Source organism: Globicephala melas, chromosome X (genome assembly GCF_963455315.2).
Source record: "Globicephala melas chromosome X, mGloMel1.2, whole genome shotgun sequence".
Lineage (NCBI taxonomy): Eukaryota > Metazoa > Chordata > Mammalia > Artiodactyla > Delphinidae > Globicephala > Globicephala melas.
This window is the reverse complement of record NC_083335.1, coordinates 57,802,805-57,825,545: the sequence shown is the minus strand read 5'-3', so window position 1 is coordinate 57,825,545 and position 22,741 is coordinate 57,802,805. Positions and strand designations below refer to the sequence as shown.

General features: G+C 35.6%; 1 protein-coding gene across 2 annotated transcripts in view; it reads right to left on the bottom strand.

The window, feature by feature from the left end:
- Nucleotides 1-22,741, bottom strand: part of HDX (highly divergent homeobox) — a 177,611-nt gene that overhangs the window by 52,975 nt on the left and 101,895 nt on the right. For both annotated transcript variants that reach the window (XM_030850157.2, XM_060292913.1), the window contains one exon: nucleotides 15,437-15,583. In XM_030850157.2, the coding sequence (XP_030706017.1) occupies nucleotides 15,437-15,583 (147 nt within the window). The remainder of the gene's footprint in view (nucleotides 1-15,436; nucleotides 15,584-22,741) is intronic.

Here is a 22,741-nt window from a genome sequence, read left to right as displayed (position 1 = left end):
ACTACTTCATGTGTGCCCTCCAAGAGTGGAGTGTCTGTTTCCCCCAATCCTGTCAGAGTCCTGCAATCAAATCTCACTAGCCTTCAAAGTCTGATTTTCTAGGAATTTCTCCTCCTGTTGTTGGAACCCCAGGTTGGGAAGTCTGACGTGGGGCTCAAGACCTTCACTCCAGTGGGTGGACTTCTGTGGTATAAGTGTTCTCCAGTTTGTGAGTCACCCACCCAGCAGTTATGGGATTTGATTTTATTGTGATAGTGCCCCTCTTACCATCTCATTGTAGCTTCTACTTTGTCTTTAGATGTGGGATATATTTTTTGGTGTATTCCATTGTGTTCCTGTTGATGATTGTTCAGCAGTTAGTTGTGATTCTGGTCTTCTCTCAAGAGGGAGTGAGAGCATGTCCTTCTAATCTGCCATCTTGCTTCCAAATCTCGATTCTTTGTATTTCTAGAGAGTCAGTTGTTTCTTCTTTTTCATTTCTAATTCTACTGATTTGAGTCTTCTCCCTTTTTTTCTTGATGAATCTGGCTAATGGTTTATCAATCTTGTTTATCTTCTCAAGGAACCAGCTTTTAGTTTTACTGATCTTTGCTCTCGTTTCCTTCATTTCTTTATCATTTTTTTTCTGACCTGGTCTTTATGATTTCTTTCCTTCTCCTAACTTTCGGATTTTTTTGTTCTTCTTTTTCTAATTGCTTTAGGTATAAGTTTAGGTTGTTTATTTGGAATGTTTCTTGTTTCTGGAGGTAAAATGTATTGGTATAAACTTCCTTCTTAGTACTACTTTTGCTGCATCCCATAGGTTTTGGGTTGTTGTGTTTTCATTGTGATTTGTTTCTAGGGATTTTTTTATTTCCTCTTTGATTTATTCAGTGATCTTTTGGTTGTTTAGTAGTGTATTGTTTAGCCTCTATGTGTTTGTGTATTTTACAGATTTTTCCATGTAATTGATATCTAGTCTCAATGTGTTGTGTTCAGAAAACATACTTTGTATGATTTCAATTTTCTTAAATTTACCAAGGATTGATTTGTGACCCAAGATAAGATCTACCTGGAAAATGTTCCATGAGCACTTGAGAAGAAAGTACATTCTGTTGTTTTTGCATGGGATGTCCTATAAATATCAGTTAAGTCCATCTTGTTTAATGTATCATTTAAAGCTTGTGTTTCCTTATATATTTCCATTTTGGATGATCTGTCCATAGGTTAAAATGGGGTGTTAAAGTCCTGTACTATGATTGTGTTACTGTCGATTTCCCGTTTTATGGTTGCTAGTATTTGCCCTAGGTATTGAGGTGCTCCTACTTTGGGTGCATAAATATTTACAATTGTTATATCTTCTTTTTGGATTGATCCCTTCATCATTATGTAGTGTCCTTCTTTGTCTCTTGTAATAGTCTTTATTTTAAAGTCTACTTTGTCTGATATGAGAATTGCTATTCCAGCTTTCTTTTGATTTCCATTTGCATGGAATATCTTTTTCCATCCCCTCACTTTCAGACTGTATGTGTCCCTGGGTCTGAAGTGGGTCTCTTGTAGACAGCATATATATGGGTCTTGCTTTTGTATCCATTCAGCCAGTCTATGCCTTTTGGTTGGAGCATTTAATCCATTTACATTTAAGGTAGTTGTCGATATGCATGTTCCTATTATCATTTTCTTAATTGTTTTGGGTTGTTATTGTAGGTATTTTCCTTCTTTTGTGTTTCCTGCCTAAATAAGTTCCTTTAGCATTTGTTGTAAAGCTGGTTCGGTGCTGCTGAATTCTCTTAACTTTTGCTTTTTTGTCAAGATTTTAATTTTGTCGTTGAATCTGAATGAGATCCTTGATGAGTAGAGTAATCTTGGCTGTAGGTTTTTCTCTTTCTTCACTTTAAATATGTCCTGCCACTCCCTTTTGGCTTGCAGAGATTCTGCTGAAAGATCAGCTGTTAACCTTATGGGGATTCCCTTGTATATTATTTGTTGCTTTTCCCTTGCTGCTTTTAATAATTTTTCTTTGTATTTAACTTTTGATAGTTTGATTAATATGTGTCTTGGTGTGTTTCTTCTTGGATTTATCCTATATGGGACTCTCTTTGCTTCCTGGACTTGACTGACTATTTCCTTTGCCATATTAGGGGAGTTTTCAACTATAATTTCTTCAAATATTTTCTCCATCCCTTTCTTTTTTCTCTTTTTCTTCTGGGACCCCTATAATTCGAATGTTGGTGCATTTAATGTTGTCCCAGAGGTCTCTAATACTGTCCTCAATTCCTTTGATTCTTTCTTTCTTTATTCTGCTCTGCAATAGGTATTTCCACTATTTCATCTTCCAGGTCATTTATTCGGTCTTCTGCCTCAGTTATTCTGCTACTGATTCCTTCTCAAGAATTTTTAATTCCATTTATTGTGTTCTTCATCATTGTTTGTTTGCTCTTTAGTTCTTCTATGTCCTTGTTAAACGTTTCTTGTATTTTCTCCTTTCCATTTCCAAGATTTTGTATCATCTTTACTATCATTACTGTGAATTCTATTTCGGGTAGACTGCCTATTTCCTCTCCATTTGTTTGATCTGGTGATTTTTTACCTTGCTCCTTCATCTGCTGTGTGTTTCTCTGTATTCTCCTTTTGCTTAACTTACTGTGTTGGGGTCTCCTTTTTGCAGGCTGCAGCTTCATAGTTCCAGTTGTTTTTGGTGTCTTCCCCCAGTGGCTGAGGTTTGTTCAGTGGTTTATGTAGGCTTCCTGTGGAAGGGATTGGTGCCTGTGTTCTTGTGGATGATGCTGGATCTTTTTTTCTTGTGGAAGGGCCACATCTGGTAGTTTGTTTTGGGGGTGTCTGTGACCTTTTTTATGATTTTACAGCCTCTCTGTTAATGAGTGGGGTTGTATTCCTGTTTTGCTAGTTGTTTTACATAGGGTGTCCAACACTGTACCTTGCTCGTCATTGAGTGGAGCTGGGTCTTAGCATTGAGATGGTGATTTCTGGGAGAGCTTTCATTGGTTCATAGTACATGTATCTGGGAGGTCTCTTTTGGACCAATGTCCTGAACTCGGCTCTCCAACCTCAGTGGCACAGGCCTTACACCTGGATGGAGGACCAAGACCATGTCAGCCACACAGCTCAGAAAAAAAAAGGAGAAAAAAAGAAAGGAAGAATAAAATAAAATAAAATAAAAATGTTATTAAAATAAAAAATAATTATTAAAATTAAAATAATATAAGGTAATAAAAAAGGAAAAGCAAAGAAAGATAGAAAGAAGAGAGCAACCAATCCAAAAAACAAACCACCAATGGTAACAAGTGCTAAAAACTATACTAAAAATCAAACAAACAAACAAAAAATGGACAGAGAGAATCCTAGGATAAATGGTAAAAGTAAAGCTATGCAGACAAATCACACAAAGAATCATACACATACACCATCAGAAAAAGAGAATAAGGAAAAATAAATCTGTATATGAGAGAAAACTAAGGAGGAAGAGGGCAACCAAATCAATAAGCAAATCTACCAATGATAATAAACTCTAAATACTAAACTAAAATAAACCTAAAATCAGAAACAAATTAGATGCAGAAGGCTGACCCCAAGCCTACAGTTGCTCCCAAAATTCACCACCTCAATTTTGGGATCATTTGTTATCTAGTCAGGTATTCCACAGATGCAGGCTACATCAAATTGATTGTGGACATTTAATCCACTGTTCCTGAGGCTGCTGGGAGAAATTCCCCTTTTTCTTCTTTGTTTGCACAGCTCCTGGGGTTTGGCTTTGGGTTTTGCCATGCCTCTGCATGTAGGTCGCCTGAGGGTATCTGTTCTTTGCCCAGACAGGATGGGGTTAAAGTAGCAGTTATTCAGGGGTCTCTGGCTCACTCAGCCCGAGGGGAGTCAGCGGTATGGAATGCAGGTTGAGCCTGTGGTGGCAGAGGCAGGCATGATGTGGCAAGAACTTGAGGTGCACCGTGTGTTCTCCTGGGGAAGTTGTCCCTGGATCATGGGACCCTGGTAGTGGTAGGCTTAACATGCTCCTGGGAGAGGAGGTGTGGATAGTGACCTGTGCTTGCACACAGGGTTCTTGGTGGCTGCAGCAGCAGCTTTAGCATTTCATGGCCATCTTTGGTGTCTGTGTTTTTAGCCTGCTAGTGCCCATCTCTGGAGCTCGTTTAGGCAGTGCTCTGAATCTCCTCTCCTCGAGCACCCTGAAACAATGGTCTCTTGCCTCTTAGGCAGGTCCAGATTTTTCCCAGACTCCCTCCCAGCTAGCTGTGGCACACTAGCCCCCATCAGGCTGTGTTCACACAGTCAACCCCAATCCTCTGCCTGGGATCTGACCTCCAAAACGAGAGCCTCAGCTCCCAGCCCCCACCTGCCCTGGCGGGTGAGCAGACAAGCCTCTCAGGCTGGTGAGTGCTGGTCGGCGCTGATCCTCTGTGAAGGAATCTCTGTTTTGCCCTCTGCACCCCTGTTGCTGTACTCTCCTCCATGGCTCCAAAGCTTCCCCCCTGCCCACTGCCTGTCTCCACCACTGAAGGGGCTTCCTAGTGTATGGAAAGTTTTCCTCCTTCACAGCTCCCTCTCAGATGTGCAGGTCTCATTCCTATTCTTTTGTCTCTGTTTTTCCTTTTTTCTTTTGCCCTACCTAGGTACGTGGGGAATTTCTTGCCTTTTGGGAAGTCTGAGGTCTTCTTCCAGCCTTCAGTAGGTGTTATGTAGGAGTTGTTCCACATGTAGATGTATTTTTGATGTATTTGTGGGGAGGAAGTTGATCTCCACGTCTTATTCCTCCGCTTTCTTGAAGGTCCCCCCCACCTTTGTTTTTGAGTCTTGTTAATCAGTATATTTTTCTTTTTTACACTCTGACATATGCCCCATCAAGCATTTATAACTGCTGTCCTCAGAGAAGCTCATGTAGAAAAATATGTACAGGGTGATAAATTAAGTAAGAGAGATAAATGCTGCACCTTAGGAAATGATCAATTCCAATTTCAATACTTGCCAGAGGCTTTAGCTTTAACAAGATTTTGTATTTTTAAGAAATATGCAAAGTAATTCTTATGGCAAGGCATAGACTTGTGAAATGGAAATGACAATAATGGTAGACTGGTAATAAAGAGATCTGGCCTCTAATCACTGATCAGCTGTGTGACCTTAGGTGAGCCATACTCCCACCTATCTACACTTTTCTTATATAAAATAAGAGTATGGTATTCAATCTCAAGATGCCCACCAGCTTTAAGTCAATATCCATGTTATATAATAGAGAGTTTACAATTTGTTTTTCATACACATTGGTGGTGGAGGGTTATATTTAATGAAAAAACAAGCTAAAAACAGTATAAGTGCAAAGAATTCTTCTATTTAAATTCATTTCAAATTTAGCCATGATCCTAGGAAAATAAACATAATCTAAAATGTAAAAACATACATCTGTTTACCATGAAATTTACTTGTCTTTCAAAATGTGTTTTTAACATTCAAACATGTGTTGTTTATATAAATATTTGACCATACAAGAGTTTGTTTTTATGTATGTCCACTACAATGAAAACACAGATGGAAAAGGCAGGCATTAAACTGAATTGCAGAGAGATAGGGGAGGGAACAAACTTTTACGGGTGACTTATGGTGCTTTACACTTATTATCCACATATGTTATCTCAAAACCACCCTCTGTTATATTATGTCCATTTACTGTTAACTGAAGCACAGAGACTAAAAAATTTGACCATGCTATATTGCAAATTCTGAAGGAGAACTGCGTTTTTCTCATGGCATCTAGAAGAGTTCTGGCACATAATAGGTGTTCGGTTTACCTTTCATGAATGAATGTCAGTAATATTAGGCAGGAACCTGGGAAAACATTCCACATTAAAGAAATGTATGTACATAATATTCAATGAAATTAAAGGGGAAATATACCAAATTTGCTTCTTAGACTTTTTTAGAAATGTAAGATATAACAAGGAAACATGAATCTAAAATTTCCACATTATTCCACAAGTAATGGCTAACTATACATCCTGAGGCAAAGTTCATTTTGGTGATCAATAACTAGAAGGTCTATTAGACTTTTAAACATCTACATAGTTTCTACCACAATCTCAGGAATATATTTATGTGGGAAACATATTTTTATTTGCAGTTTATCTAATATTACAAAAGAAGTCCTATTACAGCACATAACCTTTTCAAAGTTTCTTTCTGCTGTGGGCATGCTGCATTTTGGAAAACCATTAAAAATAAAAAGATAGTAAGCTGTTCACTATTCTTTCCTCTAGTAGAAGTTTTAATAAGCCATAAGCAAGAAGAAAATGGTAATACTTCTTTCTTTTTCTGTATGTTAGTATTTTTATAGGGATAAAAATTTCTGCACAGTATCCATGGCTTTGAAATTTTTTAACCTCAGTTATGCCTAAAACTCCTTTATATCAAATAGAATCTTAGTGAGGAACCCTATGGTTATCTTATCTTTCATTTTGGAAGAGTATGTTTTTAGTAATATTCTGTCTCTGTGTCCTCTCTCCTGCAGTATGGGGTCTCAAGGAACCCTTATGACAGTCCATGGATCCTGAAAGCTGCTGTCATGGCACGTGGAGTTTATTAGTATCAGTGGCAGATTGAATAAAAACAAAAATGAAAAAACCTCAAAAAAGAAAAGTTGGAAGATAAATTTGAGAATATCTTACTGAAAGTATAGCAAAAGAACAGACAGATTGAATATGGAAATCTCAGGGTAACAGTTGTGCTCCAGGTGCAGAGTAACAGTTTGGAGCAGATCAGAAGTTCCAGGAAAATTTCTTTAAGATGATAAAATTGTTGTACTACCAAATGTGTATGAATGTATTGAAAGGAAGTATGTACAACTGGGGAAGGTTTTGAGGATAAATTAGTAGTAGTACCTAGAAAATTAAGCAAGCAAACATACAAAAACCAAAACCAAAGTAAATAAAGAACTCCAAGGAAACAGAATAATAGTATGCAGAAAAGGACAAAAATAATATTATACCACGCAAGTCAAATGTGTAAAGCATTTACATAGTCATAATAATGTTAACACAAAATATCAAACTAACCAAAATTATGGAATAATTATACTGTGAGGATAAGAAGAGAAGAAGTATGCATGTAGGTGAAAGGATCAATAAAGAGATCTTGAAAGAGTTAGACAAAATGCCTTGCATTTCATAGTCAAAAATCAATCAACAATGCCTAACACTGAAAAATCAAGAAGTAGTGATATAAACAGATAGATGAGACAGCTAGGTGTTCCCCAATATCTTTCTCCCTCTTCCAATAATAACTGAAAGTTTAGCTGGGCACATGACTCTCTACAATATAACTACATTTGCAGCTTCCCTTGTAGTTAGGTATGACCATGTGACTAATATTTAGCCAATGGGATTTAAGTGAATATGTCTTGTGGCAGTTTCTGGGAATCCCTTTTAAAAGATAGCTAGTACACACTTTTTGTCCCTTCTTTCTCCCCATCTCTGTCATGCTGCCTGGACTATAAATGCCATAATTTTGGACCTTGAGGACCAGGGCTACATCATAGGGATGGCAGAATGGAAGATGGAAGGCATTAGAGTCTCTTGAGGACTTCACAAGGCAGAAGGGCCATGCCAGCTCTGGACTTGTACATGGAATTGAAATATCTTGTTTAAGCCGTTGTTATTTTGAGTCTTTTTGTTATTCACAGCAAAACCTAATTCTAATTAATATACCACATTATTCAGATGGTGGTAAATACCAAAGGAATCATCTTAAAGAGTAGAAAGTACTCTGGCTATCGGGAAATGGTAGGAGGAGAGGAGTAAAGAATGTTGGTTTTGTAGCAAGTTCTACAGAACTTAGCTCCTTAAGCTATGTGCATGTATAACTTTGATTTAAAGAAACATTAAAAACAGTGACAACAAAAACACATGCTCTGTATTTCCCTAATTGTGGCTTTTGATTAGGCTCCTCATACCATGATACCACTCCAATTCCTCTTCAGTCATTTATATTCTTTTGTCACCCCTTTTGCTAGACTTTAAGCTCCTTAGAAATAGGACAAGTGTCTAACGCATTTCTAGTTCCCTGTTCATATATATAACACATAGCATGCTCAGTAAATACAGGATTTTATTTGATTTCTCATCTGAATCCTAAAAAAAAATAAAAAGCATGGCTCTGGACAGAGCAGTATTTATTTTGAGAACACTATTTATTTTGAGAAATGTGCTCTATGATTTCTCCCTATATTTCTCCCTCTTTCTTCATATATGTATGAGAAAATACTTTATTTCTTCCTCTGGAAGAGTTCTGCATTTTGTCCTTTTTCTTTAATAGTACTTCATTCTTGATTTTCTGTAATGATCCTCCAGTGTGAGCTGAATCCTACTTATACTTGCTCACAAGAGTCAATTGTTAGCATCTCTTTTGAACTCTGCATTGAAGAAGCCATGGAATCAGCCATGGCAGGAATCTTTATATCATAGAAATCAACAAATGTTATAAATCAGGGCTTTTTTTTCCTTAAATAGCTGGTTGTTAAATACCACCATACGTCTGCCACTATCTAAATCTTATACAAGTATCTTTTAAATGGAATGTAAACTACAGTTCCCACGACTGATCAATATAATTTTTCAATCTATCATTCATTATATAATATGTGAGATGTACAGTACTCCCCTATTATCTGAATGAATGCCTGAAACCAGGGATAGTATCGAACGCTATATATACTATGTTTTTTTTTTCTATACACACACCTACAATAAAGTTTAATTTATAAACTAGGCACAGTAAGAGAATATCCAAGTTGCCAGCATCACTACTCTTGAGATTTGGGGCAATTATTAAGTAAAATAAGGGTTACTTGAACACAAGCACTGAGATACCATGACAGTCAATCTGATAATTTAGATGGCTACTAAGTGACTAATGGGTGGGTAGCATATACAGCATAAATACACTGGAGAAAGGGATGATTCACATCCTAGGATGGAGCAGGAGGACACAAGATCTATCATGCTATTCCAAACAGAGCACAAATGAAAACTTATGAATTGTTTATTTCTGGAATTTTCCATTTAATATTTTCAGACTGCAGTTGAGCACAGGTAACTGAAATTGCAGAAAGCAAAACCACAGATAAGGGGGGAGTACTGTATTTCAGATCACCTCATGCAATTTTATGAGACTTATGTGCTGCCAGCTGTGCTAAGAGGGCAGATATCTCATGCAATTTTAAAAACAGTGTTATCGAGATATATTTAACATGCCATACAACTCACTCATTTAATGTGTACAGTGAAAATATTTTTAACATATTCACAGAGTTGTGCAACAATTACCACTAGCTAATTCCAGAACATTTTCATCATGCCAAAAACAAACCCTATACCCATTAGCAGTCACTCCTCATTCCTCCCTCCCACCAGCCCCTAGCAGCCACAAATCCACCCTCTGTCTCTATAGATGTGCCTATTCTGGACATTTCATATAAATAGAACTATAAAATATGCAGTCTTTTGTGACTGGCTTCTTTCATTTGGCATAATGTTTTCAAGATTCATCTATTTTATAGCATGTTTCAGTATTTCATTCCTTTATATGGCTCTATAATATTCCATTATATGCATATATCACATTTTGTCTATTCATTCACTTGATGAACATTTTTTCCTACTTTTTTGCTATTATGAATAATGCTGTTGTGTACATCCATGTATAAGTTTTCTTTAAACAACAAATATTTGTCTAGATCAAGGCACCAGTAGACCTGGTGTCTGGTGAGAGTCCACTTCCTGGCTTGTAGACAGCCAACTTCTCCGTGTGTCCTCACAGGGCCAAGAGAGAGAAAGAGAGATGTGGCTCTTTTCATTATGGCATTAATCTCATCTTGAGGTCCTCACTCTCAGGAACTAACATAACCTAATTACCTTACAAAGGCCCCACCTCCAAATATCATCATATTGTGGATTAGAGTTTCAACATCTGAATTTGGAAGTGACACAAACAATAAGTCCACAGTAGTAATGTTTACCGAATATTCACTAATAAAAGACAAAACTGGCAATGTGATTTCTACTTTTTTCACTGAGATCACACTGCATAAGATCAAGTTATACTTGAAGATTCAATGAAAGGAAGAGCTTATTTGTGAACTACCCAGACAAGTGTGATAATTTTTGCTAAGATTAAAACTTTTCATATCAATAAAAATGATTATTTTATACACTTTTCTAACATGAATCAATGTGCAGATTGTAGGCGTAGTCACCAGTTCTATATACAAGGATTTCAAAAATTACAAGAAAAATTTGAAGGATACTTTGTTGATATTCATAAGCTTAGAGTTTCTTTTCAATTTATAGTATGCCTTTTTGATTTTCATGTTAATGATGGTAAGCTGACACAAGAATTGGCAGTTTTATTTAATTTGAATAGATATAATCTTGAAATTGATAAACTTTTCTTCAAAGTCAAATCAATTTTTCCTAAAAAAGATGAATCAATGTTCACACTCAAGATAGCTTTACCTCATTCTGTATAGGTAGCGTCACAAGATGCATCCAATTTGCTCTCCGTACAAACTCATTACTGTTACATTATCAGTACTTGAACTCTGCAGCTATCTCCAGCAAGGGTGGCAAGGGTGTCTTATTGTGTGTGTTACTTATAATCAGAAATAATACATCATCAAGTTCAAAACTTTTATTCCTGGAGGTCATTAAAATTCATCTTTTTGTTTTCATGAGGCATCACCCTCAAGTTCGTTCTGGGTAGCACTGATTCTTGGGGGTACCAACAGGAAAAAGCAGAATTGTTTTGGGAACAAGTAGACTGGAGAAACACTTGGTTATGGAAAGTTAATAAATTTCATTACAGCAGAACTTCACAGAGCCTTGGAGTATGTTGATACTTATACTAATCTCCTTGGGACATGGGAAAGTATAGTATTAAGTGTTTTCCTAAGTAATTTGGAACTGGCTCCCTGAAGGGACCAGTGATCCTTAGAATATATTCAGTTCTCATTTCTTTCATCCCAGTGAAGCAGGTAATTTGTTCTCTCTCTCTCTCTCTCTCTCTCTTTTTAAACAGCTGTGAACACTGAATTTTAGAGAGTGACACCCAAAGTTATCCCATTAGTTACTGGTTGAGCTGTGAACGCTGTCACCGTAATACTAAAGTGTTAATTGAAATTCCACCTTGTATTATATGTAGAATTCAGAATTTCTGACCATTATGAATAATCAGTCTCTTAACATAGATGAATATTTTTATTGTTTCTTTGGTCCCTAGTTTATGTTTGTAGTACCATAGAACCACTTGAAGTAATACGATATAGCAACTTTTTGCCAACTTTCCAAACAAGTTAATGTTAATAATGTAACATGTAGTAGAGAGGCCATTAGTGGAGAATGCCAAAAACCTCCAAACAAAGCAAATATACTGTCTTTTAAAAATTTTATGACAGAAGAATATCTCTCGTTATTACATGCTGGCCAAATTTTGTAGTGTAAGTTCCCCATTGTTAGAAGCCCTTGTAATAATCTTTCATTAAGACTAAAGATAATGTTAATTTTACAGGACACACTTCTTTTTTTTTAAATTGAAGTATAGTTGATTTACAATGTTGTGTTAATTTCTGCTGTACAGTAAAGTGATTCAGATATATATATATATATATATATACATATTCTTTTTTATATTCTTTTCCACTATGGTTTATCACAGGATATTGAATACAGTTCCCTGTGCAATACAGTAAGACCTTGTTGTTTATCTCTTCTGTATATAATAGCTTGCATCTGCTAACCCCAAACTCCCACTCCATCCCTCCCCCATCCTCTGCCATTGGCAACCACAGGTCTGTTCTCTATGTCTGTGAGTCTATTTCTGTTTCGTAGGTAGGTTCATTTGGTGAGGACACACTTCTTAAATAACAAAACCAAGGGCCTTGTGTCTCACTTTGGAAACAAAGGGTAATGTTCTACTTTGTCAATCTTGATCAATAAAATATTATTATAGAAACACAGAGAGTTCTAGCTAAATCCTTCTAAAGGAGTTTGGTGATTTCCCAGGGACTTTTGAATGGTCATTTTTAGAAGATCACGAGGTTGGATTCAACAATACTCCAGTGCTGGTGCATTGATATTGCTGACTAATTATTGGGGGATATAGTTATCCTTTCTTTTCTTTATATGATAGACATTATACCAGTTAGTGATTTTCTTTTGGAATTCACAAAGTTCAAGTGGTAATGTAAGGTCCAGAACTGACCTGCTTATAACTTCAGTGAATAATTTACCATCCATGAGTGTTATTTTCAGTAATCAGGCAACATCAGATGCCATTATGCACTAAAACTTGTATAAAAATATTGTTGGATAAAAAGAAAGTACCATTTCATGGTTGTTTTCCTCTTGTATGACTTATCTCTTCAAGTAGAGCAAGAACTAAGATTTACATTTTCATTCTAGCCCTATGGTGACTAGAATAGTAAATGACATCCTATATATTCGATTAATACTTGATATATCAGTTAGTTTTAATTATTTATTAGCAACATTTTTATCTGAAAGGTGTGACCTTGTTCTTCTATACCTCATAGGACTATTGCAAAGGAAAAATAAAATGTCACAAATGTGAAGACACTTAAAGCAATGACTCCTTAACTGATGTCCCTGTGCAATGTCAGTCTTTTGAAAAAAGTGTTCTGTAGTCATATATGTTGAAATGATGTTGCATAATTCTACACCTCTCTCTTCAAGCACATTTTTTTTTACATCTTTATTGGAGTATAATTGCTTTACAATGGTGTGTTAGTTTCTGCTTTATAACAAAGTGAATCAGTTATACATATGTTCCCATATCTCTTCCCCCTTGCATCTCCCTCCCTCCCATCCTCCCTATCCCACACCTCTAGGAGGTCACAAAGCTCTGAACAAACTGTATTATCTGCAATAAAGAAACAAGCTGCTCTGGTCTGAATAACAAAAAAAAATGATGAATTGATGTTATCAATGTAGATGTAAACACTAAAGGAAATACCTTTTTTTTTTTTTTTTTTGCTTGATGCAATTATTGGAAACATTTTAAGTATGTTTGCAACAACTTAGTTATGTGACTCTACAGTTGGGAAGTAGCCTTGGGGGGGTTCCAAGACCCATTGGGGATACCAAAATCCACAGATACTCAAGTCCCATAGTTGGCCCTCCATACGAGAGATTTTGCATCTCCATGTATAAGTTTTTGAGTGGACATACTTTTCATTTCTTTTGAGTGTATACCTAAGAATGGAATTGCTGTCATATGGTAACTCTATGTTAAAAATTTTGAGGACTGTTTTCCAAAGTGGTTAAAACATTTTATATTTTCACCAGAAGTGTATAATGGTTCCAATTGCTCCACATCCTGGCCAACACTTATTACCTGTCTTTCTTATTATAGCCATCATAGTGGGTGTTAAGAGGTATCTCATTGTGGTTTTGATTTCCATAATGACAAATGATGTCGAACATATTTTAGTGTATTTATTGGCCACTTGTACATCTTCTTTGGAAAAATGACTATTCTAATCTATTGCCCATTTTTAAATTGCACTATTTGCCTTTTTATTATTGATATGTAAGAGTTCTTTACATATTCTGGATAAGATCCTTATCAGATATTTGATTTGAACATATTTCCTCCCATTCTGTGGGTTATCTTTTTCACTTTATTGATGGCATTGTTTAAAGCACCTCATACAATTTTTTAAATTAATTTTTATTGAAGTATAGTTGATTAACAATGTTGTGTTAGTTTCAGGTATACAGCAAAATGAATCAGTTATACATATATCCATTCTTTTTCAGATTCTTTTCCCATAGAGATTATTACAGAGTATTGAGTAAAGTTCCCTGTGTTACAGAGTAGGTCCTTTTTGTTACCAATTTTATATATAGTAGTGTGTATATGTTAATCTCAATCTCCTAATTTATCATTTCCTGCCACATTTTCCCTTTGGTAACCATAAGTTTGATTTCAAGATCTGTGAGTCTGTTTCTCTTTTGCATATAAGTCCATTTGTATCATTTTTAAAATTACATCCCACATATAAGTGATATCATATGCTATTTGTCTTTCTCTGTCTGACTTACTTCATTTAGTGTGATAATCTCTAGGTCCATTCATGTTGCTGCAAATGGCATTATTTCATTCTCTTTTTATGGCTGAGTAATATTCCATTGTATATATGTACCACAACTTCTTTATCCATTCCTCTGTTGATGGACTTTTAGGTTGCTTCCATGCCTTGACTACTGTAAACAGTGCTTCAGTGAACATTGGGGTGTATGTATCTTTTTGAATTTTGGTTTTCTCTGGATATATGCCCAGGAGTGGGATTGCTGGATCATATGGTAGCTCTATATATAGTTTTTTAAGAAACCTCCATACTGTTCTCCATAATGGTTGTACCAATTTACATTCCCACTAACAGTGTAGGAGGGTCCTATTTTCTCTACACTCTCTCCAGTATTTATTGTTTGTAGATTTTTTGATGGTGGCCATTCTGACCAGTGTGAGGCATTTTTCAGAGAACTAGAGCAAAAAAATTTAGAATTTGTATGGAAAAACAGAAGACCCCAGATAGCCAAAACGATCTTGAGAAAGAAGAATGGAGCTGAAGGAATCAGGCTGACTCCAGACTATACTACAAAGCTACCATAATCAAAACAGTAATCAAAACAGTATGGTACTGACACAAAAACAGATACATAAATCAATGAAACAGGACAGAAAGTCCAGAGATAAATCCATTCACCTATGGTCAACTAATCTATGACTAAGGAGGCAAGAATATACAATGGAGAAAAGACAATCTCTTCAATAAGTAGTGCTGGGACAACTGGACAGCTACATGTAAAAGAATGAAAATAGAACCCTCCCTAACACCATACACAAAAATAAACTCTAAATGGATTAAAGACCTAACTATAAGGCCAGACACTATAAAACTCTTAGAGGAAGACATAGGCAGAACATTTTTTGACATAAATCACAGCAATATCTTTTTTGACCTATCTCCTAGAGAAATGGAAATAAAAACAAAAATAAACAAATGGGACCTAACAAAACTTTAAATGTTTTTCACAGCAAAGGAAACCATAAACAAAATGAAAACACAACCCTCAGAATGGGAGAAAATATTTGCAAATGAAGCGACTGACAAGGGATTAATCTCAAAAATATATGAACAGCTCATGTAGCTCAATATGAAAAAAACAAACAACCCAACCAAAAAATGGGCAGAATCTCTAAATAAACATTTCTCCAAAGAAGACATACAGATGGCCAAAAAGCACATGAAAAGATGCTCAACATCACTAATTAGAGAAATGCCAACCATACAACTTTTTAAGGCTTTCATTTATGACACTCTTCAACCACAACATGAAAATTATTGAAAATACCTTACCCGAACTATTTCACAGTCAACACTCAATTCAGTTGCCACTGCTTCAATTTTCTCTCTACAAACAGAGCCAAGGCTGGTCATGCCATTGTCCCAGTACTTCTTAAGGGTGGCTAAGTCTTGGTCACTGAACTGAGTGCGGTCTTGTAGCTGTAAAAAACATTTTAAAAAATTAGAATACTCAAAGGAAAAATATTAAATCATCAGAGTGATATGTGCTAGGTTACTTTCAACAAATAAATTATTTCACAATTCTTACTCTGTGTTCCCCCTTCCTGAAATGGGCATTATCATGGTATTTATTACTATGACATGAAAGTGTGCTAGAATAAAATGAGTAAAAAATTTACCTGATAACAATTAAGCAATGTTGATAAAAATGGTTGTAGTCACATAAATAATACATATTAATTGTAGAAAATACAGATATATTTAAAAAGAAGAGAATTTAAATCACTAACAATCCTGGAAATTACACTTGTTAATTCTAATATATGTTCTTTCAAACTTTTTTCTATAACACGTATATTCACATTCACACTACATATATTTAAAAACATACCAGTCAGGATCATGTCACAGTGTTGTCTTTTGATAAATTAATCTAGATTTACCACAGATTGGCTCCTACTAATGTTATAATAAATTAAAAGACTAAATAAGATAAATGTAATAAGATAATGTTGTTTTCAAAGAACAATCATATTTATGGCTTCAGAAAGTTTCAGAATAAGCCCATCCTTTTTACTCTTAGGGTTTTTTTGAACCAATAAACTATGGACTTTATATATTGTTTGAATTCAACGAATCCTGGAGGCATCCCTAGGAAATAAATTAGAAGCATGATAGAATAATGACCTCTATTTGTGAATAAGGAGTCATGAAAAGAAAGGTCAAAGGACTTATTCAACAGGGCACAGAGAGACCATAGCAGAGCTAGAAGTAGAAATATATCTGATTATTTTCTAGTAGCTTTATCCCTATGGTGTCTCCAATTAACTCAAGGGGTGGTAAAAAAATCTGAAAATTAACTTTAGTTAAAAATATAGGGACTTCCCTCCTGGTGCAGTGGTTAAGAATCTGCCTGCCAATGCAGGGGACATGGGTTCGAGCCCTGGTCCAGGAGGATCTCACATGCTCTCATGGAGCAACTAAGCCTGAGCCACAACTATTGAGCCTGCATGACACAACTACTGCAGCCCCCGTACCTAGAGCCTGTGCTCCGCAACAAAAGAAGCCACCATAATAAGAAGCCCGCACACCTCAACTGCAACAAAGAGTAGCCCCTGCTCATGGCAACTAGAGAAAGCCCGTGCACAGCAATGAAGACCCAATGCAGTCAATAAATAAATAAATTTATTTAAAAAAATATATATATATATGTATGCTGTTGAGGGGATATATGTATACATATAGCTGATTCACTTTGTTTTACAGCAGAAACTAACACACTATTGTAAAGCAATTAGATGTTAAAAAAATAAAAAGGAAAACAAAAGAAAAATGCTGACACGTGGAAGAAATTCTGCAAGAATATATAATAACCAACTGTATATAGGGAAAACAGAAGATTTTCACTTCCTAAGTTAAATATTGTTTAAACAATTTAATAGGAACCTTTATGACCAAAATTTTAAATAAAAATAAAATTTGAAAACTGAATATCTATATCTATATCTATCTATCTATCTATCTAACTATATGCTGCAAAATCCTGTATGTGTGTGTTTGTGATGAAAGAATGTGGTGAGAGCGAGAGTGAGAGACAGAAAAAGCCTGTGAGACTGAATGAATTGAGGACAAAAGTGGCAAATCATTATGTCATGAGATGTGAGGTTCTGTTGCTGCCTTCTACCTAAGAATAAATGATCTGGCCCCACAGAGAGGTTAGACTTCAAAGACTTCCTAGACATAAACTGCTTTCAATGTTTCCTTCCTAACTGAAATTTAAAATGGAACCCTCTCCTAAATTAGATATAGGTAACAACAGAAAATAATGTACACAACATATAAACCATGACTCAAATAAAAGAGTTATCATAACTAAAACTGATACAATACTAAACAACAGGTGCAAATTTGTCTTAAAGCTACAATCTTTTGAAAAGAAATGTTAGCTATCAGGAGGAAAAACAATATATGAATTCTCAGTTTACCACCAAGAAAGTGAAATTAGATTGTACAATTAGCATGTGTCTTTTCATAAGACATATAGTACAGTTTTTCTTTGAGTGTGTGTCAATCAATTTCCTTTCCAGCTAGATCTGTTCTTCCCCAAGTTAAAAAAAAAAACCTGATGAGTAACAGTTATTACAAGTATTGGTACTAAATTACATGTTTCCAATAAAAGAATCAAAACATGTCATCCAAGTTTCTTTTTTAATCAAGTGAAATAACCCTCAAGTTATAATATTTATAACATAAAAATCTCATTACATGTCCCTCCTATATTGATTGTACAATATTTGTGGAGCTAAAATTCTCAAAGCAAAACAAAGAGCAAAATAAATGGTAGTAAGGTTCTAGGTAGATTCAAACAATTCATAACAGGCAGCATAAATATTCCCATATTTTTCCATTGAACCAGATTCTCCAATATAATTTAGCCTACATTATTGTCAATTGGAAGGAATAATGAACAGAACACTGAACACACTGAGCCAATTAATTTGTAATTCATTTAGAGGACATCCAAAGCTGATTCATCCCTTAAATTGAACTAAATAAAAGCTGATTTGATTTGTTGGAAATGTCCTGCATTAGCAATGCTGAAGGCAACTTATGACAACGCCTGATAAGTAGAAGCTTATGGGGGAAAGGGCAGTTATTTTTAAAGCTCCTAAGAGCATATTTTAACTAAGAAAATAAATAAGGTAATAAAAATCAATTAACATTAAAACTGAATACTCATTTACTGAAGAAATAAAATGTGGGCACTTAAAGGAGAAGGCGAATTCTTCCCCGAGGAGCCTGAAGTTGAAATCAGTTTTGTCTCTCTACTGAAATCTAGAACCTAGGGGTAAGACAAGAATAAAGACACAGACCTACTAGAGAACGGACTTGAGGATATGGGGAGGGGGAAGGGTGAGCTGTGACAAAGCAAGAGAGAGGCATGGACATATATACACTACCAAACGTAAGGTAGATAGCTAGTGGGAAGCAGCTGCATAGCACAGGGAGATCAGCTCGGTGCTTTGTGACCGCATGGAGGGGTGGGATAGGGAGGGTTGGGAGGGAGGGAGATGCAAGAGGGAAGAGATATGGGAACATATGTATATGTATAACTGATTCACTTTGTTATAAAGTAGAAACTAACATACCCTTGTAAAGCAATTATACCCCAATAAAGATGTTTAAAAATATATATATAGGGCTTCCCTGGCGGCGCAGTGGTTGGGAGTCCGCCTGCCGATGCGGGGGACAAGGGTTTGTGCCCCGGTCCGGGAGGATCCCACATGCCGCGGAGCGGTTGGGCCCGTGAGCCATGGCTGCTGAGCCTGTGCGTCCGGAGCCTGTGCTCCGCAACGGGAGAGGCCACAACAGTGAGAGGCCCGCGTACCGGGATAAAAAAAAAAAAAAAAATATATATATATATATATATATATATATATAAAGCCACTTTCACTTTACAAGACAACCCTCAGCCTTAACTGCTGACTTAAGTGAGGGAGACATGTTAGTCAATTATCTTGCTGATTTTGTTCAGAGTAACATTCCAGTAACCCTGGAAATCCAGGTGAAAGCTGAGGTTTGGCCCATGTGACAAGACAATTGTTTTGATTTCACCTGGATTATATTGTAACACAATAGAAAAAAATCTTCTGGCCTCTTCACCAGCCTCTAGGACACTTCCAGGAATTTAGTTCTTTTATTTTTCTCTTAAAAATAAAACTAAGTGACAAAACTCTGATATTGGGGAGCAGAGTTTCCTGTTTTAAGTATGTATCTTAGTTAAATGTGGAACTGAATTATATATTTGTACATAGGAGTAACCCTTTCGAAGTGAGAACTATTAAAAAAATTCTAGCTCAATTAGCACTTCCTTCACCTTACTCCCTCAGCTTTCCATATGCTGTGCACTACTCTGCCTTATCCCAATAATCAGTCCAGATATTAACCCATGGTATTGAGATTTCAAACTTGTTTTGTGAAAGCTTGTTCATTTTTCCACTAGACAATGTGCTGCTTAATAGCAGGTATCATGCCTTTTTACTTTTATTTTCATTGTAAAAATAAATATGCACTTGATTAAAAAAAAGCCAAACAATTAGAAAGGTATAAAATGAGCTACAGTCTCTCTCCTTCCTTAGTTACAAACTTCCAATCCTGACACCAAAGGCAACCACTGTCAGTAGTTTCCTGGGTAAATTTCCAGGGTAAAAATGCATATACACTTAGAAAAAAATTAATGATACTATAACTTAATTTTTTTCACTTCGTATATCTTGAAGATGTTTCTATATCATCACATACAGATATACTTCAGTCTTTTTAACTTCTACATTGTGCTCCATCATATGGACACTATACAATTTATGTAATTGTTATCTAATATTTTCTAATTATATTATCTAATTTAGTTATCTAATGGCGAACATTTAGGTGGTTTTCAGGTTATTGCTATTAAAATCAATGCTGAAATGGACATTCTGGTACCTATATCTTGCTTTATATTTGCAATTATATATAATAGGAAATTCCAAGCCATATGTTTTTATCACCTCCACTTCTTCCAGTTGACAAGGAAGGGATTCCTGCTTAAAGTTATAGGGATTGATAAACAACTGATTCTCAACACTAGACAGATGAAATCAACAGTAGTGTATTAGTCACACATACTCACAGCCTATAAGAGGAGAACACTGTATGCCATGCAGGGCCATAGGATAATTCTACTTGGAAACAGAATGAACAAGCAGAGGCTGTGGTGTAACCCCTAGGCATGGTGAAATCTCTGTTTCCCACAGGAGAATGTGATTGACTTGTTTGAATCATTCTGTGGGCTAGCAGGGAACTGTAGCTTGCTATTCAGGGATAAGCAGCCACTGTGCCTGGTCCCCATGCTAAGGAGAGTTGTTTGAATATGGTACTTTATCTTCAGGAACACGATGATAAGGGGAACTTGTGATTGGGCCATCATTCAAGACCCACTCGGCTTTCCCTAGATATCAAGACACATATAATATGGGGATTTAATTTTAGGTCTTATACCACAAAATGGAATTGGTTGGCCAAAGAGTATGTGCATTTAATTTTCTTTTTTTTGTAAACATAGAGAAATTGCCTGAACAAAGGCTGAAATGTATGATAGTCCTTATTTTCCTACATCTTTATCAATGCTAGGTATTATACAACTTTATAATTTTTGCTAGTTTAGTGAAACATGGTATCGTGCTCTTTTGATTTATATTTCTTTAAGAAAGACCAAGCGTTTTTATATGCTTATTGGCCTTATTTTTCTGAGAAATGCTTTTCTTTTTTATTTATTATTTTTTAAAAATTTGTATATCCTTAGTGACCAGGAATGTGCTAAACATATGTTAGATATCTTTTTTGTAAACAATGATATTTTAAATCATATGAAATACATTTTCTATGATTATCAATGCATTACCCTTTTAAACTGTATGATTTAAAAAATGTATGCTTTACAGATATATTATTCCATTCAATTTACTTATTGATACAGTACCCACCTCCAGTGAAAATGTCTTCTTATCTATAAGAGATTGAATATGGGGTCCTCATAAAGAATACTATTTTGTGACTTCTGGGTGGAAATTTAATTTAACTATTTTTTTCCAAATTGTGATCAAACACACTAATATAAGATGTACCACTTTATTTTTAAGTGTACAATTCAGTAGTGGTAAATACATTCACATTGTTGTGCAACCAATCTCCAAAGTTTTTCATCGCCATTAAACAACAACTCCCATTTCCTCATCTCTCCAGCCACCTGGCAACCAGCATTCTACTTTCTGTTTAAATGAGTTTGAATACTCCAGATAGCTTATCAAAGTGGAACAATACAGTATTGGTCTTTTTGTAGCTGCTTTATTTCACTTAGCATAATTTCCTCAAGGTTCACTCATGTTATAGCATGTGTCAGAATTTCCTCTCTTTTTAAGAATGAATAATATTCCCTTTCATGTATATACCACATTTGTTTATCAATGTTTCTGCTGATGGACATTTGGGTTGCTTCCACATTTTGGCTATTGTGAAGAAAGCTACTAAAAATGTCCATGTTCAGGTATCTGTTTGAGTCCCTTCTTTTAACTCCTTGGGGTACACACCCAGAAATTGAATGTCTGGATCATATGTTAGTCGTATTTTTAATTTTTGGAGGAACCATCATAGCACTTTCCATAGTGACTGCACCACTTTACATTCCCATCAACAATGTACAAGTGTTCTACTTTCTCCATAGGCTCACGAACACTTGTTAGCTTAATTTTTTAATAGTTACCATGCTAATGGGTATGAGGTGATATTTCATTGTGGTTTTTATTTGCATTTTCCTGTGATGTTGGACATTTTTTATACACCTGTTACCCATTTGTATATTTTATTTGGCAAATGTCTATTGAAGTCTTTTGCCCATTTTTTAATTTAAACATCTTTATTGGAGTATAATTACTTTATAATGGTGTGTTAGTTTCTGTTTTATAACAAAGTGAATCAGTTATACATATACATATATCCCAATATTTCTTCTCTCTTGCGTCGCCCTCCCTCCCATCCTCAATATCTCACTCCAGCTAAGTCAAAAAGCACCTTGCTGATCTCCCTGCACTATGCGGGTGGTTCCCACTAGCTATCTGTTTTACATTTGGTAGTGTATATATGTCCATGTCACTCTCTCACTTTGTCCCAGCTTACACTACCCACTCCCCGTATCCTCAAGTGCATTCTCTAGTAGGTCTGTGTCTTTATTCCCATATTTCCCCTAGGTTCTTCATGACCATTCCTTTTTTTTTTTAGATTCCATATATAGGTGTTAGCATACAGTATTTGTTTTCCTCTTTATGACTTACTTCACTCTGTATGACAGATTCTATGTCCATCACTTCACTACAAGTATCTCAATTTCATTTCTTTTTCTGGCTGAGTAATATTCCATTCTATATATGTGCCACATCTTCTTTATCCATTAATGTATCAATGGACACTTAGGTCGCTTTCATGTCCTGGCTATTGTAAATAGAGCTGCAATGAATATTGTGGTACATGACTCTTTTTGAATTATGGTTTTCTCAGGGTAAATCCCTAGTAGTGGGATTGCTGGGTCGTATAGCAGTTCTA